We start from the raw sequence: 13,941 nt of genomic DNA on the forward strand, positions 1-13,941 counted from the left end.
CTTGAACGGCTAAGTGACATAATTCTCCCAAACGGCTAAGTCAAATCGCCTGCTCTTACTATGTTCAAGCCTAATCTCTAATCCACAAAGTGCTAAACATAATATGGTTATACTTATCTAAACCACAAGATTCAAATTCTATACCTTTATAGGGAATCTCATCCCAAGAGTACTTCTCCTTATAGTTGTCTTCAACCAACCTTGAGCGCATATCAAGAAACACCCGTGCATATCAAGAAACACCTAATGCATCATGTGTTTATCCACATGTTAACAACACCACATTCAAGCCTAATACTATAACCACTCCATGGACTCCTAGTAACCAATCCTTCTAAGAATTTCTCATTCTCACATCATCTCTACCAACTGAAATTTCACGCATTACTACCAGAAACTAACTAATTGCTCTCATTTAACTATTACTAATGGTAAAACCTCATTCCCTTTTTCCTCCACATTATAACTTAAGATGGAATAATAAAAAAACCACCATTACCACAATAAGAAACATCAACCCTCTCCTTTTATCATTACTCAACTACTATCAACAACATCACTATCAAAACTGAAAAGGATCACTGAGAGAGCTTTAGGGCAAAAGATCATAAGCAAGATTCATTCAAGAGTTCTTATATAAGAATATGCATGACATAACAATATATTGCTAGCCATTGAGATCAAATCATGAATTTGCGAGACTGAGCGTACTATGAGATATGAGTGCTTATATGAATATGTTCATATCATGAGGCTGATATCCATAACTTTATGGATAAGATTGAGATCAATGGGCTTAAGTTCTTGCCCCTCATTCTGGAAACTGAGCATAGATGCGAATCTCTCTAAAGGGTATGAGCATAGGTCATAGATACAATTATGATATTAGGAATATCAAAAAGATGTTGTGATAACTGAACATGAGGAACACACACGATTATGAATGGATTGATATATCTCTAAAACTCTTTCTGAAGACATCACTATCTCATCCTCAACACTTGACTTGGTTTCTCATCTTATCATCTCCCCCTTAGGTCTAAAGTTCACACTTGAAAGCTATGGATCTATTCCATTATCTCTAAACTGGTCTACATTCCCTTTACTCCAATACTGGGGAAAGGCTAATTATCTCATTCTTATTGAACTCTCCATAAAGAGGTAATAAGAATCCTTATAAGACCTCTTTCTAAGATGCTTCTCTTAACCTCTTCTCATTGGCTTATAGGGCCACTTAATCTGGCTGTTAATAATCTGACTTTTCCTTCTTTAGCCCACCAATATTGTCATTTTAAGTTCATAGCTAGTTAACTGGAAGAAACTTGAACTATATTAAAAAGGCTCATCATTTACTATATATGATCTCTCTGGCCACAATTTTAAGGGTAATAAATCATGTTTACATCAGCGTACTCCACATTGACACTCAATTATGCTACCTAGGCAATACATGGAAACAATAACTTATTAGAATCTCATCTCACTTCGTACGATCTCAGGTACACCTCGTAATACTTTTGTTAATCTAGTGACTTTGTCATACCTCATTTCTCTTATCGAAAAGTTAGAATCTCACACTTGTACCACTCATATTCATTGTAACTAACCTCTTAACTACTCACCTACTCTGTGTCAAGTCTACCAGATCAGATCTCAAAACTAACATCATCACCCTCATGTGACCATTCTCTTTATCAGGACACTCATCTCAAATTCAAGCTTAGTGTCTATTACTAAACATTGATATCAATATGTTTGCTCGCTTACTATACCAACTTACAACTACTAGAAAAAATTAAGAAACACTCACCCACTAAGACCTCATGACAAGTAGTCAAACTTTATCTCTTACTCTTAATATTTACATTTTATAGTCACATTCCATTTTCATAACTCAGGTGCTACTTACCCCTTCGCTATACATTATTGCCTAGTTAGATCTGTAACCCTCTGAATATTATGGGCTCTCCCTCAAAATATAAGCCTAGCTTAGATATATCACCTCATGAATACTCTTATGTTCTATTCAACACCTATACTTAGTCATCACTAACACGATGGTACACCGACTTAAATTCCCTTCTGGTTAAAGTATACTCTAACTCATCCTAACTAGTAACTATTCTTCTACCTCATATCATGAACTCTTCACAAGATTATTATTCCTTAGTCTACTCATAAGGAAAAACTCCTCATTAATACTTACTGGGTGCATGACTACAATAAGATAATTTGCCTCCTTACTATTTCCCTTTCTTAGATTACTGAACCTCTGCATGGATTCTTCTAACTTTGGGCACTATTACTACTATTGTTTATAACATCATAACTCATACTATCTTTCCGGGTGAGAATACTACCCAAGCTCTAAAACAAACTTCATCATAAGGGCCTCAACTGAAACAAGATTTAGAGAAAAGAGTACATCTCGCTTTTAGCTTGAACGCATGATTCATATGAATAAGAGTGCATTCTTTCGAAACTCAACACTTAACTCACTCACAAGCTTCTCTCACGCCTCTCTGTAGTCTCATGACTTTCTCAAGATTTTTGTTGAGAGTAACTCATTGATAAGGATTTGACTGTGGTTTTCAACTACCTTGAGTATGAGGGGCAGTCAAATGGATTATTAGAAATGCACGAGTTAGAATAAGTTCCTTATGACACAATTCTATTGCACGATTTAGAGTATGAAATAAGAGAAACTTTTCTTAAATGTCTATTGTCCCTCATTTATAGAAGTGGGGCCGGCCCTCACAACCATAAATAAGATCCTAACTGACACGGCTTCATACACACCCAAGAACACTTGAAATCTATGCTCTGATACCAAGTTTGTCACGATCCGAGCCTACACCCTGGACGTGGCTGGCACTTGAGAACCATTGTTGATCCCCAAGCGAACCCTTATCCTGGCTGACTACAAGCGGAAGACTAACCCAAGCATACATACGCATCAAGTTGAACAAAACGTTTAAAATAGTTTACTGAATCTCAAAACTAAACTGAATATACTGAGTATGAAACATAAGTTTTAAGTAAGCATCTGAAACTGAAAGACTCTCCAAACTGTCTATCTATGAAGCTCTACTGTATAAAGATGAGTGTCGGGACAAGACCCGCGACTCCTCAAACTATTACGAATAACTCACAAAACTGGAGTCCTCCGAAAGCAAAGAGGTCTTACTCAAAAGCTGACGAGCAAATGAAATGATCTCAACGGAGTCTTGTTGAGGATCCTAAGAACCTCTATCTGCATCATTAAAAGATGCAGGTCGAATGACATCAGTACATTGAATTGATTCTCCTTGCTTAGCCGTTCAAGGAAAGCTTAGAGCGAAATTATGTCAAACCACATAAAGAGTTTTTGTTTTTAAATTCTAGGGGAAAAAGTTGCAAGCCACTATTTAATAAGCATATCGACACATAGAAGGACTTCTTAAAGACAAATAAGAGTTCCAGATTGCTAATGGGCTGTTGGATCGGGTCAACCCTAACTACACTTCCGTGCACAAAGTGATTAAACTATCCATTACAGACAACACAATCATAAAGGAGAGTGGCCGTGTTGTTTCAACACACAACTTCTCCGAAAGCTTTGTATCTTTGGAACACGTGGAAAAATTGCCAAATGGTGACATATTCGGTAACTCTTCACATGACTTATTGAAAATTCACTTTCTGTTACATAATACCTATCACTAATTTACCTCACCTTTATTCAGACTTGTTTTGCGTGTTAGTTATAGTGAATCCTATCATTGTAAAAGGCAATAGCAAAAGACGCGAAATTGTTGTTACAAATGAACTGTAATTTGCCATTATTTCTTCTCTACCATCCATATAAATCTTCCAATGCATTCACAATACTCGTCTAATTGATAATCTAGCATGAAGCATACAACAACTACTCTATGGGGAGATTTTGCAGTAAAGGGTGGAGCGTTTCTGGAAAACTGAAGATGCATGTCAACAATTGAGAAAAAAGAAGATCTCAGACAAATTTATACAAACCTTTTCGCAACATATTCTATGCATTCAAGCAGATAAACACCTCAGCAACTTCCCGTGCACCAAATGTTGGTAGCCATTGACCTCAATTAAAGTGCACCTGGGGGTCTTTGCTAGATTCTTGTTCTAAAGAACTTTTCTAACTGAAGCAGCTTGAAAATAATTGCAGTCAGCTGAATAGATGTTTGAAAGTAAAACATAATATCTGACACTTCCTCTGTCCATCGCAAATAACTTATCCGAAGCCAAGTGAGCCAAGTCAATATTTTTGTGGACCATGCATGCACCTAGTAATGCACCTCACTCAGCTGGACCTGGTTCAATAGGCATCTCATAAATAAATTCCAAAGCATTTTCTATTATAAGAAGACAGTGAAGACAGTGTATTCTTTCATTCACCCAAAAAGCACTTACAATCATACTTATGACTTACAGCTAAATCTTTCAAGACTTTGCCATTTTTACAACTACAAAATAGTTTAGCTTCAAAAGAATGGCTCCCAACTGAAAATTTCTCTCGCTAACAGAAGCCATATCCCTTTTGCAAAAACTCATTGGTGTCAATTGAGGGGTCTATGGACGTTTGATGGAGTTTTTGGCCTACCCTTTTTTCAGTTAATCTTGACAGTTTAATAATTCCACTGATGGTCTTGTGGCCTAAAAAGGAGTCCCTATTCTTCGAAGTCAGATTCGTTCTGTGCAGACAATAATACTTCTTCAAGTTCCTTACTGAAGTCTTCATTGTCATCCTGCTCTTCAGCCACTTCTTGTTGGGACTTATCATGCTCTTCTGCCCCTTCTTGTTGGGACTTATCATGCTCTTCTCCAACAACATCAACTGAGTCTTTCACAGGCTGATGAAGAATGCCTGTTTTTTGATAAAATAATTCCTTCTGAGCTTTCCAGTCATCAGCAGTCTTCCCGACCACGTCTCCTATCAATGTCTGGTTTTCTGCTATGTGCTTTATACTTTCTACATCCACAATGTCACTAGCCTCTTTAAGAAAAAAACAAGTGAAAAGATGTCCTTCTCGACTTTATTGAAGGGGGAGTCAAAACCTTGGATGCAAAAGAAACCTGTGGAATTTATGCATGCCCAATCCCCTGAATCTTGAAACTAAACTCAAACTTGGGAGGACAGTTTTAGACTGCCTATACCACTATCTGAACAATACTTCTGTGAACGAATTCAGGGTAGCTTCACCGCATAAACGTATTCACAGCTACTTCAGTATGTACGCAATGCATAATTTTCACTGTTATTGAATATTAAATATCCTTAATTAGCACATCAATAGTGCTGACCACAAATAGAAAATGACCAACTGACCAAGATATATTTCCGTTGTACCTTTAATACTAAATATGCCTTGACACAAAATAGTGCAGACCACATATATAAAATGGCAAAAATATATTTCCGATAAAAGCTTAAGAAGCTCATTGAGTTACCTTTAATACTAAATATACCGTACTTACACATAATAGTGCTGACAATACATAGAAAATCACCAAAATATATGTTCTGTTTAAAGCTTTAAGCTCATAGAAATACCTTTAATAGCAAGATCTTTCGCCCTTGCATAATCTGCTGACTTTTGCTTGAGCAAATCCACCTCAAGCTCCAATCCCTAGGAAAAATGGGAATATGAATTTAGCAGTCTCAAGTCAAAGATGGAGACATGCAATTGCAGGTTAAGTCACAAGAAACCTGATGAAAGGACTAATGCAGCCTCCCACCTAGCTAACTTGCTATGCTGATCAACTCCAACATTCAAATAATCCAATTAACGGAAAGAATGCCCACATGTCCAAATAATCATCTAACAATATATTTGATTTTGCGTCATTTAAAGCTTAAAACCCTCCATTTGAGTTTATCTGATCATAAACTGGAAACTAGTAAAGGGAGGAAACATAAATAACACTTGCATGTGATTCTGAAGATACTTGAACAATTACATTTACAAAAAAACACAGAAACACCGTCACGACAGCAGAAACAATATCCTATTCCAGCAAACACAATTGGTTCACATTTTGGAAGGGAGCAATTCCAACCAAATTAAAGTCACAAGTTATAGAAAGTCGATTGCTCTAAAATAACTAAATATTACTTGTATTTTTTATTTTTGACGAAGTTGTCACCTGATTATTTTCTTGCAATCAATAGAAGTACAGATCTACTAAATATTTCCATCAAAATGGTGCTTGAGTTCAACGAATCCTTGTAACTAGCCACATCAATCCATATGAACACTGTATGCAAAAGTACAGAGCTGGAAGTATATTCTAGAAATCAAACATACCATATCCATGTGGGTGAAATGCTCGATCCGGCTATTTGCAAATAACCAAGGAAACAAGATGAGGGAAGGTTTAGAGTAGACTGTGAAATAACAAGCTGTAGCAGGAAAAGTACTTTTTGCATGCTATTTGGATACTTGCATTTTGTACTTCTGACAGTTCATCTAATCTCTCCGCAGCAGAGCTTTCATTCACATCCACAAACCCAAAAAGAAACATGTTCCTATCTAACATACGCTTGACTACAGCAGGGACTACCTTAACATCTTTGGCCTTTGCCTCAGCAACAACGTTCCTAAGATTCTTTAACTCTCCTGTCAAATGGAATTGACGAAATATCGTCAAATCACAGCAAGATAAGTGCATCAAAAGCACCCCAGAGTTGCACAATGAACTAAATTGGTAACCTAACACTAGAAAATTGGTAAACAAAAAATACTAGACGAAGTACCAGATTCAAACCTCCACATATCAATATAAATGGAATCCACAGACATTAATCAGATGGTATACATCCACAGGCAATTCATTTATCACACAGGTGTGGCTACATATCACGAACACTGAATTATGGTGAACCAGTCTAGAAGTGTGAACTAATGCATATTGAATCTGCAGATGATAGTTCAAAAGTACTTATAATGTTCATTGGGGTATTTCTGATGCTGAAGATGCAACGACTTCTCATGAATATAGAACTGCCATAAGGTAATTTGAGAAATGAGAGAGAAAGAGAGGAGGAGATCATTTGGCATCCAAGGAATTTTTCGTAACAAGTCCTACTGATTATTGTTCTTTAAATAAAACACAACATGTCCTTCAAATGAAATTGAAACTACCACTTAAGAACTTGTCCGCAAAACTATAGTATAAGCTGATATTGTGATTGGTGGTCTCAGTAACACCAACTTATTCATCACCTATATTTTCATTTTTCATAAATTATCCAAGAATTCCTTGAATTTTGTGCTTTAACTATTATTATGAATGTCATGACCCAGGGGTACCCCTAGACGTAACACGGCGTACTTGACCCCGAAGGGGTCGCATACAAGCCCTTAGCATATCATTAAGCATAAAACTCATAGAATAATGCGGAATAAATTTTTTCCTTTACAATCAAAGTCTTTCATAAAAGAGAATGGGAATCTAGACATTGTCTCATTTAGCCATCTAAATACAATCGAATAAGAAATAGGGACACAACCCTCACAATAGTTCTCAAATGACATACTAAAGAAACTACTAAGTAAAGATACTCGTCCTCGAATCTGAGGACTCACCAACTAGCAAGGGTGATTACCTATCCCAAGCTTGAATCAATAGAAGACCACCTTCAAGAGCCAAACCCTACACTTATAGAAAATGTAGAAATATGGGTTAGCACAAGAATATACTAAGTATGGTAGCCATGCATAAAAACCTTTTAAAACATGATAAAAGGCATTTTAGTTGAAACCATGCAATATGCTAATTTGAATATCATATTTGAAATAGTTGGAGAATGTACTCATAAAACAACTCACATATAGTTCATCATAGCATAAAGGGTAACAACATAAACATAAGCATAGTCTCCAATCATAGGCATAGTGCAAATCTCAATCATCATAAGACATAATGCACATACATAGTCAAATACCAAGTGCATCTCATCATAATGGAATCATTACCTAAGTAACCCTAAGTTATACTTGTGCCATGCATAGATAGGATCCCATAACCCTATCTACACTAAGTACCCCTTTTAGGTCACCATGCTCATACTTGTTATTCACTAGTCTCATCCTTAGTTAATACTCATAGACAAGGAAACATTCATATTCATTAGTTCATGTCAAGGAAAGTCAATCATAACAACAATCCAAATGGAGCATGCATTAATTCATAAATCATCACAATGTAATGGAACCACACCATGGCTACTCTCAAAGTCTACTTGTGCCATGTATGAGTGAAATCCTATACCCTCACTCACACTAAGTAGATCTTCTTGATTAGTCATTAGTCATAGCTCATATTTCATGTTCATAGTTCATTTACATAAGATACACACCATGGTTACTCTCAAGGTCTACTTGTGCCATGTATGAATGGCATCCCATAATACCACTCATACTAAGTATCCCTTTTGAGGAACCATACCACATAACTCACTTTCTTGTTCATTAGAGAGAATATAGCCTTAATCGACATAGACCATGTGAGCTACATGGAATCCGGTGTCGTGTAACCCCACACCGAAAAAAGGTGTCCTACTTGCCTAAGATAGAACTAACATGTTTAGCTTTTAGGTGGATCCACTAGCTAAAGACCTATGTGGGCACATAGTTATGAGATAGGAAGATTGCTTCTAGAAACCAAGCCTATTGTATTGACGGGAGAGTTTCCATCTCATGAGCTCATTTGTAGAAGACCCGGCCTATTGTATTGACGGGAAGGCCTCTACCTCATTTTTCATATCCACTCGGTGCTAAGCATTATTTTCCAAAATTACTTGTTTAGTTTTGAATCGGATTTACATGTTTGAAGGAGTATTTTACCCTTCGTTCAACCCAACTCATAAAATAGCTCATAGATTCATGTAGGTGAGAACTAACTTTCAACCTTAGAATCATCATTAGTATGTGAGAATAACTTTCACACCAAGATCATGTGTTCTCATGAGAATGGTCTTTCAATCAACACAATAGGATCATCATGGTCATGTACATGTCATGCATAATAATAGTGTAAAGGACGCATATGAGAACTAGACTTTCAATTGACACCATAGTTACATTATAATCATGTTTATGCATGGAGTGTGTGTGTAATTTTCCTTGCAATGACACAACAACAATATTATCATCATAGACACTTCCCTCTCAAAGTGTTCATAAGCATGTACATATTATCACAATCATGCATAATTCACATATACTGCATTCAAGGATCATAGACCATATAAATCAACACATCTAACATTCATTATAGTAGACATGTATATACTCCTAATTCAAATAGTTCATTCATTACATGAATAAGCTCATATACTCATATTGTAGGTCACGTGGGTAGAGTCCTTCCACAATAGCACCATATACAATTCAACATGCATAATAGCTTTCGTCTAAGAGCCTCAATATTCATAGTTCATTCCTTTTAGATTTTACCTTTAAAGCCTTAGGAGTCATCTTCATATTATGAGCATTACTCTCAAGCAACACCTCACATGGTCATCATGTAAACCTAATTCTCAAGGTAGACTAACCACATACTTCATTCTTACTCAATTATAGTCATATAGCATCAAGTAAACTAAATTTCAATACTACTCAACCATGATTCATCATGTAAGACCTAATCAAGTTAGTTCATATCTACAAGCTTTAGTTAAAAGCAATTCACGTCTAGGTGATCTAATCTAAGGCATTTCATCAAGAAGTTCATCAATTTTAGATGGTCACATATAAACCCTCAATTAGCCTCTTTCATGACATAGCCCTAATCACATCAATTCACCTTAGAAATCTTAGGTTAATAAAGTATACATGTATAATCATACTTAAATCATGTAATTACATCATAATCAACTCACATCTAATCAATTGGATCAACTTCCAACAACATTCATAGTGTAAAGAAGAACCATAACTAGGATTGGGAAAACTCATGGATTCTTTAGGAATTCGAATTAAAATCATATAAAATCAGTAATACATTCATAAACAAACATAATTCATCATTTAAAAAAACCTTTGAAAGGAATCCATGGGGTTGAGTTGAAACCCTAGCTATTTGGGTTTTCTAGATTTGAGATAAAAACTTTTGAAGGGGCTCCTTGGGTGATAGCTACCCAAGGATGAAAACCACCATACTTTAGGTTTAGAATCCAACCAAATTCGTATGATAAAGCCCCCATCTTCAAGCCCTAGTTGATCTCTTTCTTGGTCTTCAATGAAGTTCTAGAGAGAAGAGTTTTGGAGAAAACTTTGGGGGTAGAGTTAGTTATGGTTTGGGGTCTTGGGGATTATGAAGTTAATAGGTTATTTAGAGGTTTAAAACACCTTATATAAGTCTAATAAAATGAATTAAAATGATTTTACATTAATATAATCAAATTAGGAATTTCCCAAACTAACCTCACCTTAGGCCGAGTTTGGGGCAGATTACAGGTGCAATCCACGCCCCTTGACTCACGGACCGTGGGTGCACTCGCGCCCCGTCCTGCAGGTCCGTGGGTAGGGTATGCAACTCTTCATTTTGGGGCCTGACCCACGAAACCCCCACCTACGGGGCGTGGGTCAACCTACTGGCCGTAGGTGGCCCCATTTTGACAGTTTTTTGGTTTTAGGCACTATTGGTTGGTCATTGGGGGGTCGTATCTTGACGTTTAAACCCTAAACCACTCAACCTAAGCTCGGGACATCATTTTACAACCTCAAACCAAACATCAAACTCAAAAGCTCACACGTAAGGCTCTAGTTTCACCTACTAGTTTCTGTTAGGATCTAGCTTGGTCTTACTAGTTTTCCGGGTTGTTACAATGAATTACTGAGAAAACTGAATACAGTATTGACCCACTTGTGATCTCAACGGACTCTTGTTGAGGATCCTAATAACTTGTATCTGCATCATTAAAAGATGCACGTCGAATGACATCAGTACATTAAATGTATGAGTATGTAATATAGCTGAATAACAAATAACTGAATGAAAGAATTGCAATAGATATAGATATATACTCAACTGGATGTAAAAAATTAAAAGAATGAAATCATTTAAAACTTTACAAAAAACACTTACTCATCTCTGAACCTCAACATTACAAATGATATAATTAAATACACTTTTAACTTTATTTGGGAGATTCTCTAACCGATAACCACCACTATGAGCTACGTGATGATACAATTTCTCGCCCATACTACCAGAACTGTTCTATACCTTGTCGGGATATAGAACACCTCAACTAAGTGGATCCACTAAGCTCTGCCCGAAGGCACTTAGGATTCATCTTAAAAGTATGATCTTATACCCATGTTGGCATACATGGTTTATTAGGAATGTGAGTTGTTTGAACTCATCCCCATATCGGTGTTCAATACTACTCCTAATAATATATACTCATGCTCAATGTTTAAAAATATACTCTTCCTCTGGTTTGAGATAGTTACTCAAACTATCCTCTTAAAAGAGGTAACTGCTCTGAAATATCTCTGAACTCATTAACTCATTTAGAAGCCAAATTTTTTCTTTTCTTAATGTAAAAACTGATACCTTTAGGAAAACTTAGTTCCCTTATACTCTTACTCAATTCATATTTGAAAACTCTTTCTCAAAAATATATCAAAATCATATTGTGATATGATCATTGATGACTCGTGAAGTTATATTACATAAACATTGATGGCATATCTAGATACCATACTACTTAAACATTGATGGAATACTCGACTGTCATACTAATTATGTTTTAAAAACTATTTCTCAAAACTCATCTTTACTTCCTCAAAAACTCAGTTTAAAACTCAAGTGTTGGCTATAAAAGCTTCTCAAGATTTATAACTTAAAATAGGGTTCATGCTGAATTATAGACATGAACGAATCAACTCAAGGATCTCAATAACAATATATAAACTCAATACTCAGAACTCAAGAACTTGGAACTCAACGATAATTCTCATCTCAAGAATACTCAATTCATAGGGTTCATGCTGAAATATAGACATGAACAAATCTACTCAAGAATATTAATGCATAACATATAACAATTCAATAGTTAGAAATAGAATTTAAAAAAGAATCAGGAACTCAAGAACTCAAAATCAACTCATCTCAAATCTAAGGATACAAACCTAGATTACTCATTTACTAATTTGAAAGTAGATGTAGGGCGTGAGGACGAACTAGTCCAACACTATGATAGCCTTACATACCTGAAAGAACAAGGTTCTTGAAGAATCTTGAAGAAAATTTGATTAGACGCATTGAAACCCTAGCTTGAAGACGGACAATCAAGAAAACCTTTTTTGAGATTCTTGAATTAGTTTCTTGAAATCTCTATGACCAAGAATTATGATTTTCATGAGTGATTCATAATTGTATAGAAGAGTTTGAGTTGGAAATAATAGAATTCTTGGAGAATAACTTACCTTGAAGAAGAATCTTGAAAAAAATTGAAAGAATCTTGAACGGAAGTCCTCTAGCTTGATGTTTTCCTTAGGATTTTGTCTTAGGGTTTGAGAGAGAATAGAATGGAGGATTAAAAGATGAAAATCTGATTGATTTGGGCCTTTAATTAGTCAAGAAATTCAGTTAGGGTTTTCTTAGAGGTAAAAAGACAAAACTTATCCTTTTTAATGTTTTTCCGTCGATTAATCCGTCACTGCACTATATCAGGTTACTAAAATGGTCATAACTTCTTACTTGTAACTCGGATTGTTGCGAAATTGGTTGAATTAAAAGAAGACTTGAGTACCTTTAATTTGATAGGTTAAGGGCCACACAACTTTTTATATTCTAAGAGATATGATTGTTTGAAGTTGACCCAAGTAGAATCTTACATCAAAACTTAATCGGTATGAAAGCTTTCAATTCAAAAATATTTGTGCTAGGGGGTTCTAGTGACCTTAATTCATATTCAAATCCATTTCACACTAAATAGATGACCTTTACACATATGAGAAATTTATGAATAACCCGATATGACCTTATATGCAAATAAAGAATAGTTTGGGCCTTAGCTTAGAAAATTTCGAGGTGTTACAATATCTCCCCTTTTGGGATCATTCGTCCTCGAATGACGGTTAAGCATGGGAGGGGAAAGAACTACTCTTACTATCTTCTGAACTTGCCTATTAACATAGGCGGAACTGAATCATACTATGAGCTTGGAACTTTCTATAGCACATAAGTCAAGAACGATATGAGTTTGAACATAGTCATGCTTTATCTGAAGCTATTTTTACCTAGAACAAATTTATCTGGGTATGAAGTAAGAATGGAAATAATGCATTGATTGATATGACTAGAAGCTTTCAAGATCAGAAACACTTCTCAACTATATTCTCATTTTTTATTACTACACTTCATTAGCTACAACTTCTAGCTCCCCTGTCCAGTTACGGAAAGTTACTTGAATTAGTGAAGGGTATTTTGGTCTTTTCATTACTCCATCAGACTAAAACATTTTTTAGTAATATTTTGGGGTGAAATCTAATTTGGGTCAGTTTTACAAATCCTAAACTACACTTAGGATTTTGAGAGGAGTTCAAGAAGAGGAAAAGGAAGAACGAACAAGATCTCTTGTGAATTAAGGCTGGCAAACGGACAGGACCGGATCAACATGACCGGTTTTACCGGAACCGGTCCTCGTTACCGGATTTCCTTACCGGAATCGGGTCTTACCGGAACCGATTTTACCGGAAATTTCCAAAGGTTCCGTCCGGTCCCTTATTTATCGGATTGGAACAGGTTTGGACCGGACCGGAACCGGTTCTTACCGGATCATTGTGTAGCGGTAATTTTTTTATTTTTTTTATTAACTTTAATTATTATATAATATTATATTATTAATTAATAAAATTATATTATTAAAAAACTTCAATTTAAAACTTTAAACTTTAAAGTTTCAATTGA

The 13,941-nt window shown here is 35.7% G+C and overlaps 1 protein-coding gene across 1 annotated transcript in view; it reads right to left on the reverse strand.

The window, feature by feature from the left end:
* Positions 1–4,593: 4,593 nt before the first annotated feature.
* LOC107058115 (uncharacterized) overlaps positions 4,594–13,941 on the reverse strand; it is a 24,695-nt gene continuing 15,347 nt past the window's right edge. The window contains exons 4-7 of the mRNA XM_015303450.1: positions 6,434–6,632; positions 6,321–6,366; positions 5,567–5,642; positions 4,594–5,008 (exon numbers count right to left, since the gene is read on the reverse strand). Of these exons, the coding sequence (XP_015158936.1) occupies positions 4,683–5,008; positions 5,567–5,642; positions 6,321–6,366; positions 6,434–6,632 (647 nt within the window). The 3' untranslated portion in view covers positions 4,594–4,682. The remainder of the gene's footprint in view (positions 5,009–5,566; positions 5,643–6,320; positions 6,367–6,433; positions 6,633–13,941) is intronic.

Source organism: Solanum tuberosum, unplaced genomic scaffold, assembly GCF_000226075.1.
Source record: "Solanum tuberosum cultivar DM 1-3 516 R44 unplaced genomic scaffold, SolTub_3.0 scf00438, whole genome shotgun sequence".
Taxonomy (NCBI): Eukaryota; Viridiplantae; Streptophyta; class Magnoliopsida; order Solanales; family Solanaceae; genus Solanum; species Solanum tuberosum.